The 17448-nt window shown below is 49.1% G+C and overlaps 1 protein-coding gene across 1 annotated transcript in view; it reads right to left on the reverse strand.

Moving 5' to 3' along the window:
* Nucleotides 1-10674, reverse strand: part of LOC144106746 (arylsulfatase B-like) — a 28261-nt gene extending 17587 nt beyond the window's left edge. Inside the window, exons 1-6 of the mRNA XM_077639589.1 lie at nucleotides 10583-10674; nucleotides 7332-7428; nucleotides 6260-6419; nucleotides 3792-3904; nucleotides 3093-3203; nucleotides 1100-1237 (exon numbers count right to left, since the gene is read on the reverse strand). Coding sequence (XP_077495715.1) covers nucleotides 1100-1237; nucleotides 3093-3203; nucleotides 3792-3904; nucleotides 6260-6419; nucleotides 7332-7428; nucleotides 10583-10605 — 642 coding nt within the window. The 5' untranslated portion in view covers nucleotides 10606-10674. The remainder of the gene's footprint in view (nucleotides 1-1099; nucleotides 1238-3092; nucleotides 3204-3791; nucleotides 3905-6259; nucleotides 6420-7331; nucleotides 7429-10582) is intronic.
* Between the last annotated feature and the right edge of the window lie 6774 nt (nucleotides 10675-17448).

The following is a 17448-nucleotide window of genomic DNA, read 5'->3' on the forward strand; positions in this document are numbered from 1 at the left end:
GGCTTCTGCTAAGTTCCCGCCCCTGAAGAAAGCCGGGCGTCTGGCCGCGGAACGCTTGTTCTCATTTCTGTGCCTGTGGCTACTTGGCGGTGGGTTTCGAACCGTTTACCTCTCGCAGCCGAGACGGGTGCTCAGTGATCGCCACGAGATACATCTTAGCTCTGCCGCGGAAATCTTTACAGCGGCGTGCTAGTGGCACTCGTTGCTAGTGTCCCCGCCTCGTGCACGCACATCGCAGCCTCGTTCGTGACGTTCCCTTGGGACGGGGTGACACTGAGCGTGTGCGCCGCTGTACGACGCTGGAAATAAACGTCTAATTCGTGAACTTGGAGGCCTGTTTCCTCCAGTCGCTCTTTTCCCTGCGGAGGTTGAGTACACCGCATCAGTGCTCCCAGTGCATGTGTAAAGTGACGACTAATCGAGGCCTTGGGCTCGCGCGAAAATCGAACCCGTGATGGTTGACGCTCTGTCCCCACCGTAGTAGCTGGAATATGCCCCTCTGGACGTGAATTTCCAATCTCGATTGGCCCTCAACTGTCCCACTGAATCTATAATGATGATGATGATGATTTGATTTCATTGGCACAGGGCACCTTGGACAAAGAGCACCATAGTTGTCGCATTAATTCAGTCCATTTTTTTAGCGCATCGTCCCCCCTTTACACTAGCCTGCCGGGTTATATTCTACGAACTTGATTTTATGCGATACTTGCCGTTTTCATGTAGACTTGGCCAGTGTAGTTGAAGGTAGTAATTATAAGCAAAAAATAAAGGTTTACATCGACGTGAAACGTAGTAACCACATTCTTTGCTGCCACCGCTAAGCCAGTTCTCCATGGCGGTTTCCTTAAAGTAACGTAAAAATTTATATTTCAATGACTAAATAAACAAACGACGGTTTTAACGCAATCCTCACGTTTGGGAAACCATCGACCCCCCCCCCTATTTTATTTTTTCACATCATCCGAACGAACTGGACCTGCTTCCACGCTTCAGATTTCGGAGTCTAGTCCGAAATGACATCTGCTTCATCTCTCTTTCTCGCTCGATGACATCTGGGGTCATGCATTTACCTACAAGTTATGAAGCCGTGGTTCACCTTATTAGTGTCATGATCGGCGATGATCTTCCTCGCCTGGTTGGTGTACGCAGACGTCGAGTAGACACCGGTGAGGTTGGTGACGGGTTGCACTCTGTGGCCAATGTTGTGCCACATGTCCAAGCCGCAGTGTCCTTGCTGTGAGTTCCAAGAAAAAAAGATATGAAATTGATTTCATAGTTTGGCGGCGTAAGCCAGACTAAGCGTGGTCAAAATCGTATTATAGAATTAAAGGGCAACTAAAGAAGTTTAAGAATCTGACGAGCTTAAAGGAGTAGAATGTGTAAAGTTTTCCGATAATGTGGGCGAAGTGTTTATATGGTAGCATTTGAAATAGTTACGTAAACGCCGTGATTACATTCCAATTTCTCCGCAGCTCACAGCGCCGGGTAGGGAACCCCACGATGACTGTTGAAACTTCGTTTTCTTTTCGTGTTTAACCTGTGTGTCCTTTGTATGTGATTTTCTTAAATACGCTTCATGGGACGAAACCCAGACACCTCTCGCTTGTTTATGGCCGGCGGCGGCTCCCCTCGGGCGACGGGACTCTGGGAACCCGAAGGAGAGGGCCAAAGGTTGAGACCAGCAGAGAGCGCCTCCGTCTGGAGGGGCAAGGGAAAAGGGCAGAACGAGCGGGGAGCCCCGACGATGAGCATGTAATTTTTCGAGCTCTTGCTCCCCTCCTAACGAACAGTCTGATTGTTTCTTGTATCTTGCAATAAACGAAGTTACATAAACGATAACAGTCTACTGTTATTAGAAACGAAACTAAATCAGTTAGTTTTCTACAACAATGACATCATCTACCGCGGCGTTGCATTTCCAACGCTGAAACGTTTGCTCGAAGCAGTAAAACTAATCCTGCCGAAGCTAAAGCCCGCGAAGTGTTGTTTGATGGCATCGGACAACGCACAGCAGGATGTGGGCGAAGGCAGCGCAGCGGAAGTCAGGAATGTCAGCAACAACGACGTCGTTATTGAGCTTCTCCGCACTCCTTTGACGCCATGAGGAGAAGCTTGCATATCATCACGACTATAATCGGCGATTACATCAACATTTTAAATGTTAGCCCGTAAAATCTGGCGTGCTTTATCTACAAGCTTTATACATTTAAATCGTTCAACCTCGCTGAATTCTCGAAAAACATTCCAGCTTCCCTTTTATTTAAATTCCTTTGCGACCCCCCCCCCCCTTTTTTCCCCCTAGCTTTTGGAGAAAGACGTTTATAGTGGTACGTCATGGCCTTGCTACACGTGATTGCTTTTGAACCTTCGAACTGCATGGACGGCCTGTACTGCTTCCTCGCGTCTCTAATAAAGCATACAAGACCTGCTAATACTGTTTACCTTCTCATTTTGCCTCGACTTTCCTCTTGATCATCCATTTGGAAGCTATTAGCGGGGAGCTGGTGATTTCAATTCCTGGTGATTTCCAGGAGATTGTTTCATTACCCCTGCAATATGACTGCACCATGCAGACCTTTACTGGAATCCAGCAGCACTCGAGAACTGAGCTTGGCTCCGTTAGCACTCGATGCGCTGTAAAATGGCCTACCCCATATCCTTAAGCCCCTCAATAGGAGCTTACATATAATCGGTGACCACAACGGCATGTTGGCTGCTAGTTCTTATCCGGACCCATCGAGACGGCTGCATTTCGATGGAGGCTAAATACAAAAACCCGCGTGTTCTATGCGATGTCCACGCACGTTAAAGAGCCCCAGGTTACCTAAACTATTACGTTGCACAACTCTACGACCGCCCTTATAGCTTACGTGTCGCTTCGGGACGTTAAGCCATGCAAATCACAATTAACAATTCACTAGTGCTTATCCATTCGCATAAGACACAGGTAGCATTACATATAGTAGGTCAGGTGAGAAAGCGCTTTTTAGACGTCCCGGTTCGTTTCAAATAAACTCCAGAATTTAAATCATGGCTTAAGTGAACGATTGGCGTGCGTACTAACTAACGTTATAGCGGGCTTTGCTCACCCATGCGACGGTGTGGTTGAAGTAGTATCCCTCGCCGTTGTAGTAGCCGAAGAAGGTGTCGAAACCCCGCCAAGTGGGCGTGTACTCGATGCTCTTGTACCCCAGGTGCCACTGCATGGTTTGAGCGTACGCAAAGACCGAGCGTTTGATGCTGAGAAGTAATGTCCTAAGGCTCGGTACCCACCGACAGACCAGCAAAACTAACTCTCGGTGATTGATTGATTGATTGATTGATTGATTGATTGATTGATTGATTGATTGATTGATTGATTGATTGATTGATTACGCAGCCCATTGATCTGAGGCATGAGTTTGTTCGGGTCTGTAGTTTGAGTTTTCCCATTGAAGAAAGGGAAAATGTGCGGGCGATGGCCTTGTGGTCTGAAGAAGTGGCAAGCGAAGCTGATCTTCTCGCTCCGCCACAGATTCGAATCCCGCTCGAGGCTATAAGTACGGTATTTCTTAAATGCCACTTAGAGTTATGAGGCTTCACACGTACGAGGGGCGAAATTTACGCTAATGGAGGTCCCAATTCATTGAAAGCGAACTTCTACAGTCATCTTAGTCCCTCCTTGTAACAGAGAAGGAGGCACCACCTGCGCACACACATTCATGGGCTTTCAAACGCAGTCTTGTCGCGCTGTGTTGTGGAAATCGCTCTCTTGCGTGACTCAAAGCACAGCGCACTGCTCGTCTCACCTTGCCCAACATGTGCGTGCGGTATCCGAGGTCCTTCAGCCACTGCGGCAGCAGCTTGAAGCGAAGCTCTAAGGCCCCTTTCGGGGCCGCTGGGTATACCATGTGGCCCACACCTGGGGGAAGGAAAGGGGCCAGATATTTTATTTTCATTTTATGCGTTGCATATTGCAATCACTCAGTTCAGCCCTTGGGCGTGGCCGGGCAGCCACCAAACCACGTGACGTGACGTCACGACAGCCGGAGGAAAAGCTGGGCCCCAACTCGCGCGGTCGCGCGCGGCCGCAGCCACCACCTGACTCCCGCTCCTCCCGCTAGGGGCGCTGCGCCGGCGCGTGACGTCACGGAGGAAAAGCTGGGCCCCAACTGGCGCGGTCGCGCGCGGCCGCAGCCACCACCTGACTCCCGCTCCTCCCGCTAGGGGCGCTGCGCTATGATTGACGTCACGGCATATGTATAAAAGAGCTGCGCTCCTTCGCCGGGACAGTCTTATACCCCTGTCACACGGGCATTTCGAGGGCCCTCGAACCGATAGTCTATCGACTCAAAGGCGATCGAGCGCTGCTACACGGGCAGTTTCAATGGCGATCGAGTCAATAGCCTATCGAGTCAACGGAGAAGCACGGAACTCCATCGAGATATGCAACGCATTCTTGGCTTAACCAAGCCAAGCCTGGCCATTTTTTCCTTTGTCTTGTTTTCATCGCTCGACTGCGCTCATCATCATCAGCAGCAGCCTGACTACGCCCACCGCAGGACAAAGACGTCTCCTGTATTTCTGCAATTAGCAATGTCCTGTGCCAGCTGGTCCTGCCCTATACTCGGAAACTTAATCTCATCCGCCCGCATAACTTTCTGCTGTCTCCTGCTACGCTTGCCTTCCCTTCCAACCCACTCCGTTACCCTTAAGGGCCAGCGGTTATCTTGCCTTCGCATTACATGCCCTGCCCAAGCCCATTTCTTCCTCTTGATTTCGACTAGGATGTCATTAACCCGCGTTTGTTCTCTCACCCACTTTGCACGCTTCCGGTCTCTTAACGTTATACCTATCATTGTTCTTTCCATGGCTCACTGTGTTGTCTTTAACTTAAGCTGAACCCCTTTCTTTAGCCTCTGGGCCACGTTTCTGCACCGTAGGTGACCACTGGTAAGATACAGCTGCTGTATACTTTTCTCTTCAGGGATACTGGTAAACTGAGCTCACAGCAAGACGAAAGCGTCTCATAGAGTCACCTTTGATACCACTGTCTTCCTCCTCCTGCAGCCGCCCAATCACAGCTCATTTCCTAAACGCAATGTGACTTTCGGTCGTCCTCGACACTAAGTTTTCACGAGGACGTTAAGAGCGCGTCTCCCGATTCTGCGGAGCTGGCGTCGTCGTTGTCGGCGTAACATCGTGCCACTATGGTCCCTGATTGGTCAGCGTGCAGTGGTATCAAGGCGCCACGCTGATTGGACAGCATGTAATGACATCACGCGTGACATCCCTGTAAGGCGCCACGTTGGCTGGTCCGAAATCGGTGACGTCCCTAGTGATCGCGTAGTGACGTATAATAATAATGTAATGAAATAATAATATAATAATATAATATAACGAAAGACAAATAATAATGAATGAATGATTATATATTACCCAGCGAAATCAGCTGTCGTTGAATATTTTTACACACTGGTCACCGTCCTGTGAGTGAGTTTATTTTTTGCACGTGATGCCCACTCTGACATTATAATAGACAAGAGGTTGTCTTGTCACTTTGCTAGTGCTGTTGCACGTGCCTCTGTGCAGGCGCTGCGGCTTTCCTCTCCATCACGCACATCTGGTGCCGCTACCTGGCTGCTCATGGAGTGTCGACGCATGCGTGCCTATAGCGTTGGCACAAAACTTATTTCGCGATGTATGCGGCGTTTTCTTGTAGCTTTCAACAACGCTCAGCTCCGTCGCACTCAACAAAGCGTTCCCCGGACGTCCTCGACTAACCCATCCTAACAAACATGCGCGGGACAACCAGTGCTGCCCATGCGTGCTGTCATGGCCAAACACGTTTCGTTCTTAATTCCACGTCTGCCATTGATTGACTATGCCTCGTTCGACCTGCCTGTGCTCAACATACGAACCTACCGCGGCTCAGTGGCTTTGGCGTTCGGCTACTGATCCCAACGTCGCAGCTTCGATCCCGACGGCCGTCTTTCGATGGAGGCGAAGTACAAGAACGCATGTGTGCTGTGCGAATGCAACGCATGTTAGAGAGCCTGAGGTGATCGAAAATGATGAGAAGCCCTCCACTACGACCTCCCTCATAGTCTGCGTCGCTGCGTGGCGTTCAACCCCATAATATACAATTTAGTTCTTACCGGTCAATAACACACCTCGGTCAAAATTATACGATACTGAAGCAAAAGTTGAGTAGCTATACTTTAAAATTGAAAATCTCGGCTGAGCGGACGCAGCAACAAGAAAGACGCGTGCTTACTCGTGCGCGATGGGTAGTACGAGGTCATGAGGGCCGTCCTGGAAGGCGAGCATGTTGGCATCGAGTAGTGTCTCTGCAGCACAACGCCCCATGCTGCCAGGGCGTCCAGGTTGGGCGTGGGGATCTGCCGCGAGCCGTGGAAGCTGACGTCGTTCCAGCCCTGCGCGTTGCAGACACGTCCGGAACAGCCTCCCTCAAAGCAGAGCGAGTCTGGCCCTCTGCCCACTACGACCATCTGGTGGCAGTCACTGTTACTTTGTGTGGTTTCGTATCTCATACTGGGTTACATAAAACTACTCTTCACTTGACCTCCGCTAGAGGGCTGGAGCAGTAAGCAGTGGCCCGGGCGGGAGAGAGAAGACCACGTGACACGTGCGTCACCGAGTGACATGTTTACGTGGGTGTAGCTGCAGGCGCGCTCTGGCCATGCGGAACTGAAGTTTGAAGTGCCGAGATGGCCAGAATTCGTTGCGAAACAGTGCCGAGATTATCATTTTCGAAATTCCAAAAGCTAAACTTACTGCTACTAACGGCCCGCTGCAAATCTATTATTACAAACAGACGCATATAGCTGCAATAAATAAAATGTTAACGATTGGATTTTAGTAAACCAGTGTACTAATAATACGATCCATATAATTCCTGACACCTGCTGTCCGCTACCACTAGCTCTACCGCTCCGCTCATTTTTGAATATTACTTAAAGTCTTCGCCGCAAATGTTTGTGTAATAAGAGTCGCATGATCGCATTAAATCATGATAAATGTTTAAGAGAGAGAGAGAGAAAAGTGGCAGAGGAAAGGCAGGGGGGTAACCAGAAGTATGTTCCGGCTGGCCACCCTGCACTAGGTCAGAGGGATTAGGGGGCGTGAAAGGATAAGAGGAAGTAAAGAATTGTTGTCCGTAGCAAGCACGACAAACAAGGAAACACACACTCAGTCACAGGCCGCCGCAGCTGCGGCCTGCACGCCTTGAGGGCTGCCGAGTTTCTTTAAAAGAAAACACCTTGAGACCGACAATCCGACTGTTCTATAAGTGAAAGGCAGGCATTGAATGGTCCGTATATACTTACAACGTCGTCCGCGAAGAGGAAGATAATGTGCGGAGGTCGAGACGGCTTGCGCGAAGATGGCCGTCGAGACTCCACGAGACACGCGCAGATGACCACGCTGTTCGCAGCCGAAAAAGGGGGAAAGCAGAAAAAGGTCAAGGCGACAAACTTCCCTTTCAGATAGTCAGCAGTGGAGGTGGGAGGTCAATAGTAGAGACATATGTGATGCTCTGATATATGTAATGACCGAAAGGACCCTTAGGGTATACAAATAAATAAATAAATTTTGCGCTATATTTAGACAATTAGCCCTGTGGGCGCCGATGGCCCTAGGGGCGGGCCAGCTGTTTGCCAGCTGAGGGCACACCTGCTGCGTCGGGACCCCCTCTGCGCGTCCGCAGTGGTGGAGAGCGGTGCGCGGTAAAAGTGGATTCAGACCGATGGATCACTGGGCCGCGGACCACCGTGGACCAGTCTTCTCGTAACGCCGCACTTTCACTCAGTGACGTGCACGCTTGGCCCGCGACGTTGCACATGGCGTGACGAGATACCATGCACATGCCTAATGCGGATGCCGCCAGCTGCAGAGGCGACAATCGGATTAGAAAGCACGCGGCTGTTCTGCATGCCCGACCCAGACGTGGACGTTATGGAACGAAAGTAGGACGCCACGTGACGCCTCCTCAAACGGTAGCAGTGGCGGTGCGCGCTGCACTAAATGTTTGGTTTATGAGGATTTAACTTCCCAAAGCGACTCACGCTATGACGGACACCGTAGTGTAGGACTCCGGAAATTTCGACCACCCGGGCTTCTTTAACGTGCACTGACATCGCACAGTGCACGTGCCTAGAGAATTTCGTCTCTATCGAAATTCGACTGCAGCGGCCGAAAGCGAGCCCGCGTCTTTCGGGTCAGCAGGCTAGTGCCATAGCCACTGAGCCACCGCGGTGGCGCTATGCTAAACGTCTCCATAGTCGGATACAAGTGAAGACTAGATGCAGTGAAGCTATGTCCACATTCAGGATCACTAGAAGAATTCCTCTGGGACGTAAAGTAGACTTTTGTTAAAGCAACAGTGTTAAATACCGTTGTTAAAACAGCCCTCACTTGGTTTCACTAGGCTATGGCACTCTTTTTTAAACGGTTGGCTACCTTTAGCTGGGACCCATCTGGTGTATTTTTTTTTCTGCCAACATGTATCGTGCTATTGCGTTCTTTACTCAGTTACCGCCAAGAACTCACGCCGAAAAAAAAAAGCTTTCACATGCTTCTGCAGACAGGGCTTTTTGGCAGCACTTTCAATGGAAGCATAATAGCAATACGAAATATCAAAGGTGTACATTTCTTCGTACTGTACGTGTAAAAAAATCTTGCGCAAATATAAAAAAAGCGCTCTAATCACCGCTTTCTTCTTGAGGTCACCCTCAAGATGTCCGAAGCCTATTCGTGCAGTTGTGCTTGTCAGCCCTCGGCGCATGTAATCCCACTTGCAGTTGATCTTATTCCGATGTCGGCGGACTCATATACACTGGAAAACTCCAACTAGAGCATCTAGTCTCTACGCTTTGTCTCTCCTCCGTCTTGTTCTGTGGCGTTAGAAAAAAAATCTCAGTCATGTAGTACCAACCTTCTGCGACATATATACTTGCCGAAAAATGCGCTTTCAAAGCAAATGAAAAGGAAAAAATTAAAATAATAGGGAAGATAAAGAGTTCGCGACTTTTTAAATATTTTTCTCGCCCTCGAGGAGCACCTCTGGGAGACTCTACACCAGGGGCCTCAAACTCATCACGTCGAGCACGCCGCGTTCACAAGCCTCTGTCTTCCCTGGGCCGGAAAAGGGAGAGGAGAGGGAACGAGGGAGGACAACGCACCCCTTATGTCGCTCGTGATCTCTTCCATGATGGCGATGATTACTTTTTATGGTGGAAGGTATTCTTTCTTTACCACAAGTTGGAGTCAGAGACCCATTTCCTAAGCACCTCAGCCCCAGAAGCCGAGCACCAGGCCAGGAGAAATCTTGTATCCACTGTATTACCGATGGGTACCCGGCTGCACTGGGGATCGAGCCTCTCATATCCCACATGCGAGAAGGAGGCTCAGACCACTAGGACTCCTGTTTCACTTCTCAGGCATGTACAAATTTCAAACTGAGGCTCAAAGCTTGGAACTGTGCGGATTTCCACGCGAAGCATGCGTAGCCCTTTGCATACGAGTACTCACACACGCTGGTCAACCGGCTGGCACCAAACCGGGGGCGGCGATTACAGGACGTTTCGCCTAAGGCTTGGCAATTTTAAAGAATAGTCATTTTATTGCAATAGTATTCGAAATGTCGTCACACCAAAACCCCGCCGCCGGCTGTCCGAAAATTCTCCGATTGGTCGAGACAGTGATGACGTCACAGCTGCAACGCTCGCCGCTCCCATCCGAGCACTGAGAAAAGAGCACGTGACACCCGCGCCGCAGTGTGATGCACTCTCTTAGACGTGGTTAGCGCGCTCTGCGGTCGCGCTGTTTCGGCTTCGTCCTTGCGCGGCCGCAAATTCCATTGGGCTGCAGCTACTACGGGGATGGAAATTTCGAAAATATAAAAATTGATATGGGTGTTCCTTACAGTGGGCTACAAACCTCTCAATAAACCTGTTTGTAATAGTCCAAAACTTAACTGTTCAGTATAAGCTAACCAGCCTGCTATATAGTAGGATACAACTTGAAAAACACAGCAGTTGTTAACACTGGGCCACGGTCCACAGCGTCCTGTATTACTTTGATAGCCAGTCATAACAGTTCACAAAATAAGCTTCTTAATTTTTGACATTATCAAACAAGCGAGGTATCAAAATTATCGACCTTATACTTTTTTTTTCTTCCGATTAGCTTCTTGTTTAGGAAGCAAAAAAAGTTTTCACAAAGGACTACTTTTCTGCAGTGGAGGAATTCTCTGCGGCTGGCCTGAATGTGGGCGGAGCTTCACTGCAGACTTAAGTTGTACCCGACTATAATTAGCAAGCTTTAGCTGTAGTCTGACGCACTACACCGCAGACAATGCCATGCCGAATAAAACGCGCTCCCTTAACTCAAAAAGCTTATTTTAAAAATTGTTAACAGCCTTAGGTGAAATACCCTGCAGAGATATGTCACTTGGGATGTCGCTCTCAGCACAAGGAACTATATACCCTCAGGCTCAGCGGCCCGTGGGGCAATCCTTGCTCCACGCAGACTCGAACCAACTCAAGAGCAGAATGGGACGAGCAGAAAGTGTGTTTACCTGAGCAAGGCGCTTCTGAGCATCGCACATCCAGAAACGGGTTGCTCTTGCGAATGGTTTACTCCCGTGATCGAGGGGAGCGCCCTGATATGGGTTTGTAAATCCGGTACTACCTTTTGTAGCCCACTTTTCAGCATTGCATTTTTGTTTTCGCCAACGGAAATGCGCGTGCTGCAGCAGAATACGCAGCTGCGTCGCTCCAGCCTGCTGGCATGCATCACCGGATGTGATCCCCGCGGAAGTACGTGCGGCTGTGAAAATAAACATTGTTAAAGCGAAGGTCGTGCGTGGACGCTGGCGCTACTTGCCCCCAATAATTCAAGGGCGCCTCAGGTGTTTTTGTGCGACAATACTTCCTTGTATCCTATTAGGCTCCGCGTAGCATCACCCTGTGAGGACTGGTATTTAACGCGCAGCCCTAGCATATTGTTCGCCCAGCCCTGATTTCAGGAAAAAGTCGGCCGAGCTTTTGACGTCACTGTTAATCGGCGCACAGCCATATGCTAAAAAACGAACCAACTCTAGCATAATTTTTATGATGAGAGTGGCGCTCTTTTGTTTTCTTTGTTGTTTAGTAATCTCACTTCCGCCGCCGCTTCACTGTGCAGCGATGCCATAAAGACAGCAACTTCATATTGTCACGAAAAAGCCATGGCAGTGGCGCGGGCTCTCACTAGGCCGGCAGCCATTAAATCATCTCATTGCCGTCGTTCATCGTGCCTCATTCTTCGGCTGGCCGCCATGTAACAATGCTCGCTGGAAGAAACGTCTTCTGTGGAAAAAAGAAAACAAAAAACGGGGTACACATGACGCGATAGTGGTTAATGGGTTAATGCCCATCTATGCGGAATTGGTCATTCTCTACTCAACATTCATAAATCCCTGGGAGTCCTCGATCATACCACTCTGACTGCCACCTGCCACGATGGACACTTTGCTCACAGTCCGGTGGGCAGGATGTTATTACGCCACAAGGTCACGTGACTTAGGTGGCGCACCTGGTGGTATACTATACGATATCATTAAAAAAATTCTCCTGCGCCAGTACTCCTTCTCTGTCGCCTAGGTTCTGCCTACACGTTAATGTATTCGGAATTGGCCATTCTGTACCTTACTTTACCTGCCCCTCACCTCACCGCCCCCCTCCACATTTGGATGGGCAGGTTGCCGCCTGCCCAACACCCTCTAGAGAATTTGAGTGAGGGTGTTGGCCTGACACGGTGGGCAGGTTGTAATCACATCACAAGGTGACGTGACCTCTCTCGCCCAATCAAGATGGCCAAGCGGGGCAGGTTGTGATCACTTCACCAGGTCAGGTGACCTCTTTCGACCAATCAGCGGATTTCGTGGCAGGGGCGGCAGATTTTGCTCCTGGCGTGAATTCTAAGGCTATCGTATTTAAAAAATGCAGAACTTCCAAACGTAAACACACACAAACACTAATGCACAGTGCGTGCGTGAAATTATAACGAAACACAGGGAAATCTAAATTCAGCTTGACCTTAAGAGCTAGAAACTTTATTAAGGTTAAAACTAGAACAAACTACGGCAATCATATTTTACAGTGGCAGATTCCTAATTTACTTAATAGTGAGCATGCTTTATTTGATATCATGCAAGATTCCTCAACCATTTCTATATTCAAAAAGAAATCAAAACTATATTTTTCCAACAATTGACTTTTGGCCTTTCTGTATCTTTATTTCTTCATTTGCATTATTTATACCTATTAAGTTGCATTGACTTATTGTATGTATAATTGTGCCTATTGTATATATAAGTATGTATATGTGTGTATTATGTGTATATATGTATACATTTTTTGTGCACTGTTGTCTGCTGTGCTCGTGGCGCCAGGGGCCTAGTCAGGCGGGCATAGTCTCGCCTTTTGCTCTGGTGCCATGACAATCTTGTATTGTCAGAATTATAATAAACTTCAAACTTCAAACTTCAAACATGGCCATTTCGCGGAGGACGCGCACTATCATGAGAAAAACCTCTTCAATGAGTGCCGAACCTTGCCGCACCGCAGGGTGGCGCCACCTGACGAAGCACTCCTAATGTCGACACCGGCGCACTGCACGCGCTCTTCTTTAGCTGACGATAGAGTCACAGAAAAATAACTATACTTTGCGTATGTCAATAAAATAGCAGCAAATCAAAATGAAACACGTAAGCGTACGGGTTTTTAGAAATGAAGACCTTTCAGGCTTGAACCAAGGTCCAAGAAAGCAGTCGCCGACACGACAACGTGTAGACAGCTATAGCTCTCTCAATTATCTCTCTCCCTTTACCCCTGCATGTTGTTCTCGCTCTTCCAAGCACACATTCCAAACCGCAGAAAACTAGAGTGGGACGGGACTCCTCGCTTCTCTCTAGCTTGAGGACCATTGGGTACCTGGGGACTTTTGGGACCCTGAGCCCCCCGGAGACCAACTGCAATTGCCAAAAAAAAATGTTTTTTGGGGGAGGAAAAGGAAATGGCGCCGTTATTGTCTCACATCTCGATGGTCACCCGAACCGAGTCGTAAGGGAAGGGAGGAATCGCACTTCAGAAAACGAACGCGCAAACCACTCGTGATGAGCCCGCTTTTTGTTTGAGTAACCTTTGTCTTCGAGGACCAGATGCGCTGCAGTTTCTTCCGACTTCGTCTCGTTCTCTCAGAGTATGCAGCATGTTGCCATAGAACGCGGTCATCAGGCCTACAATTCTGCCCTACTCTCAAAGTTCCTCTGTCCGCACTAGAGGCGCCAAGGGCTCCCGACACTTCGCTTATTTACGACAATAAGCCTTGCGCTCTTCCGCCGCAGGTGGTTAGTCGTAAAGCGCGTTCCTCTGTGATGTCAGCGAAATGCAAACAGCAGCGGGGCAGCATATATGAACCGGCAGTGCGATACTTAACACGTCATCTTCTCCATGGACAGAGGTGAGTTAGCGGCTGTCGCGTTCTTCCGAGCGCAAAGAGTCACGAGTTTGGAGTCCGTGGCCTCGGTGGTCACTTTTCAACGTGAATGAAATGAACAAATTAGGTGCAACTTATTGACATCGATGCAACACATGGAGAAATCTATTGACTACGACATTTTTTTGTTAGCATGTTACACAGAAATAGGAGCGTCAGTAGTAGTAGTAGTATTAGTGGTAGTAGTACTACTACTAATAGTAATAGTATTAGTAGTATTAGTATTACTAATACTGAGAGAGAGAATGAAAAGGAAACGCAGGGAGGTTAACCAGATGTGAGTCTCCGGTTTGCTACCCTACACTGGGGATGGGGGATAGGGGTTAGAAAGATGACAGAGAGGAAAACGCAAAAAAAGGAACGTGCACACATGGAGACACACACACACACACACACACAAGGCGTTCCAGTTAAAGTCTTTCACACAGGCCGGTAGATTGTAAGAAGCGCAAAAGCGCTTGCACGGCCTTCTTCTGCGACGGTAGGTCCTTTCGATGTTGTAGAATTCTTTTTTCGGATAGCGGTTGGTCGTCCAGTTGGTCAAGTTCGTGGCTAAGGCATGCCCTCTGTGGACTGTACTGCGGGCAGGAGCACAATATATGGCCAATTGATTCTTCATGGCCGCAGTGGTCACAGGTTGGGGTGTCGGTCATCCCTATGCGGAAGGCATAGGCTTTAGTAAAGGCAACACCCAACCAAAGTCGATATCAAAGCGTGGCGTCTCTACGGCGAAGCTGTGATGGCGCTCGAAGACTTAATGTTGGATCAAGTGAGTACAGTCGCGTATTTCTTAAATGTGGCTCATTCCATTGCGACTCGGTGCACTGCCGAGCAAGTAGGCGGAGCTTCCGTGCCGCGTCAGTTCTAGAAAGAGGAATTGGGACGTGGCGCTCCTCAGTATGGGCTGAGCGGGCAGCGTGATCCGCCCGTTCATTGCCGATAATCCCGCAGTGACTTGGAAGCCACTGGAACGTTATTTCATGGCCGGCATCACTTATATGGTGTAACGTCTCTGTAATATGGAAGATTAGTTGTTCGTGCGGTCCGCGTCGTAGAGGTGACAGTAGAGACTGCAGTGCCGCCTTCGAATCGGAGAATATTGTCCATTTGTGTGGCGGTTCATCACCAGTGTGATGAAGGGCAGTTAAGAGCGCTGCGAGCTCTGCTGCCGTCGATGTTGTCGCGTGGGTCGTCTTAAATTTGATTGTTGTAGTAGTAGTAGAAGCAGCTCGTATCAATGGCAGCTCTGCCTCGCATGCGGGAGGTGCAGGGCTGGATCTCGTGTGCCGCCGGGCACCAACCGGTGATATGATATAATGGGTACAAGCTTTCCCCTGGCCTGATGATCGACTCCTCTGGGGTGGCATTCTTGGAAGATAGGCCTCTTACCCTTCCCTGTGTCAAGAATACCATGTGCCGTGGGCCGCCGCGGTGACTGAGTGGTTATGGCGCTCGGCTGCTGGCCCGAAAGACGCGGATTCGATCCCAGCCGCGGCGGTCGAATTTCGATGGAGGCGAAATTCTAGAGGCCCGTGTACTGCGCGATGTCGGTGCACGTTAAAGAACCCCCCTTGGTAGAAATATCCGGGGCCATCCACTATACGGCGTCCCTCATAGCTTGAGCCGCTTTGGGACGTTAAACCCTCACAAACCAAACCAAATCTTGTGTCATGGCGCTATTTGGCCAAAACTATCCTTGCACTAATAAAATTCAACATCATCGTCATCAGTACTAGTATTAGTAGTAGCACTCAGCTATGTTGTACAAAAGTGTGGACTGCTTAGTCCAGGGCATCGAAGGTGGCGGCCACTGCCTCGACGGCTTCGTCCACCAGCTGACCAGTAGTCGTGTTGTTGGCCAGCCGCCTTCGACACGATGTGGGGTGGGGTTAGGAATGAGTGAGATTGTACGAATGTCCTGGCACTGGCCCGACCATGTGCAGAAGGGCTGGGTGGTCACCGGCATTTGAATGTTGCTATCGTTTTTAGTGCAGTGGCCATTCCCCGCATTTAGCCGTTGTGTGTTTGTTCGTCTGAAGCCTGTTTTGCGGCAGGCTGTCTCACCTGCCCCTAGGGGGGTGGCCAACTTGCCCAAATATATACACCAGGCAACCTGCCCATCGTGTCGGGGGGCAGCTCAATTGATTGTGAGAGGCTGCTGGGGAGGCGCAACCTTGGTCACAACCAAACCCAAGCAACCCGGGTCCCACCGTTGGCAGCACCTGCCATAGAAGGGCAGTGGCGCATAGTTCGACCGCTCCACCATTGTGCCAGCAATGCTAGGAAGATTCCCTGGGATCTATAAATGTAAAGGATGACTAATACCGCACAAAGAGACGTTAATTCATTATCGCTATCCGAACAACTGCCATCCGTGAACACTGGATCTGAATACCGGAACCTAATTGAAAACCGAACTGCCAGCGCGCCTAATTCGCATTCGGCCTAACTACGCAAATTGGCCATCATAATTTTTTTGCTCTTTGTGATAGTAATTAATGGGAGATAAGCAATGTAATAATTTTATGAGAGAAAAATAATTCTTTACAAAGTAGAAGAAAAACAGCCACATGCGAACCCAAGACCAACCAGGGTGGGTTGACATTGAGGTGTATTGTTGTCGAACGAGGCGAAGTGTATACAAGCACTTTCGATGAGCAGTAACGATGAACTTACAAAGCTCGCGAGAGCTCGATATACGATTTGAATTATCCAGTCATACTGTTTCGAACGTTGAGAAACACACATCGTGACGTTCATGCACTGTTTCGCTCTCTTTTTGTGCATGTGCCTTGATGTTCACTTTTCCTCATAGCTGCAAATGCATTATTAGAATAGTGCCTACTCCACATCCGGAGTGAATTTCACATCTTTTTTTTTTTTTATCCTGATAAAGTTCTAAAAAATGCACGCAGCATGTGTTATAGCATGCTGGCGACGCGGCGGAAGGGGGGGGGGGGGGGGATTAAAGCACGGGGACAGCTGGTGTTTGTGCGCGAACGACCAGCAGACGCGGGCGACTGTAAAAGTTACTGTTCTGCGTAATTCCCTTTGGCGCCAGCTCACGCTGATCATTCGCGCTACTAGATCTTTGCTTTCTTTTTATTAGCGTTGCATGCCATGCAGTGAGCGAACATACCATGCCATGCCATAGCGAACACATGCCATAGCGAGTCATGCCATAGCGAACACGATAACTTTGGCGCGAAAATATGAACTCAGAAATATTATCCAGTGAAGAAGCAACAAGCTCGCTTAAGACTTCACGTAGCGGCTTTCGCGCTATCGAAGTCAAAATCAAAAACACATTAAAGCTCCTTCAGCTAAAATCTTGTCGTTTACCGCACGTTTTGCAGTTGTCATGTTCGCGTTTCATTTGACGCTATCGGTACATATCACCCGCCGCGGCGGCTCATTGGTTAGGGCTCTTGGATAGTGAGTCGGTGTGCCCGGGTTCGAACCGGACCGCGGCTGCCGCGTTTCGATGGGGGCGAAATGAAAGAGACGCCCGTGTGCTGTGCGGTGTCAGTGCTTGTTACAGATCTCCATGTGGTCGAAATTATTTTGGAGCCCCTCACGATGACGCCTACTCTTAATTTCTTCTTTCACTCCCACTTTCCTTCCTTCCCTCACGGCGCGTTTGAGGTGTCCATAGAGAATTGAGACAGGCTCATGTCCCAATAACCAATCTTCGTCATCGGAACATGGAAAACTCCCGTGTAATTCTTTTTGCAGTGGTCTTTTCTTATGAGTGACTTCATCTTTATTTCAGGGGAATTCAGCCCTATTCGCTCTGTAAATTAAGTTCTCTCTGCTCTGTGAATAGTGCAGCTTCGAAAAAGAAAAGAAAAAATAAAGTAGACAGGACCCTCCGGGTGCTTATTGAATTCCGGTGTCAAAATC

The sequence above is a fragment of the Amblyomma americanum genome, chromosome 10 (genome assembly GCF_052857255.1).
Source record: "Amblyomma americanum isolate KBUSLIRL-KWMA chromosome 10, ASM5285725v1, whole genome shotgun sequence".
Classification (NCBI taxonomy): domain Eukaryota; kingdom Metazoa; phylum Arthropoda; class Arachnida; order Ixodida; family Ixodidae; genus Amblyomma; species Amblyomma americanum.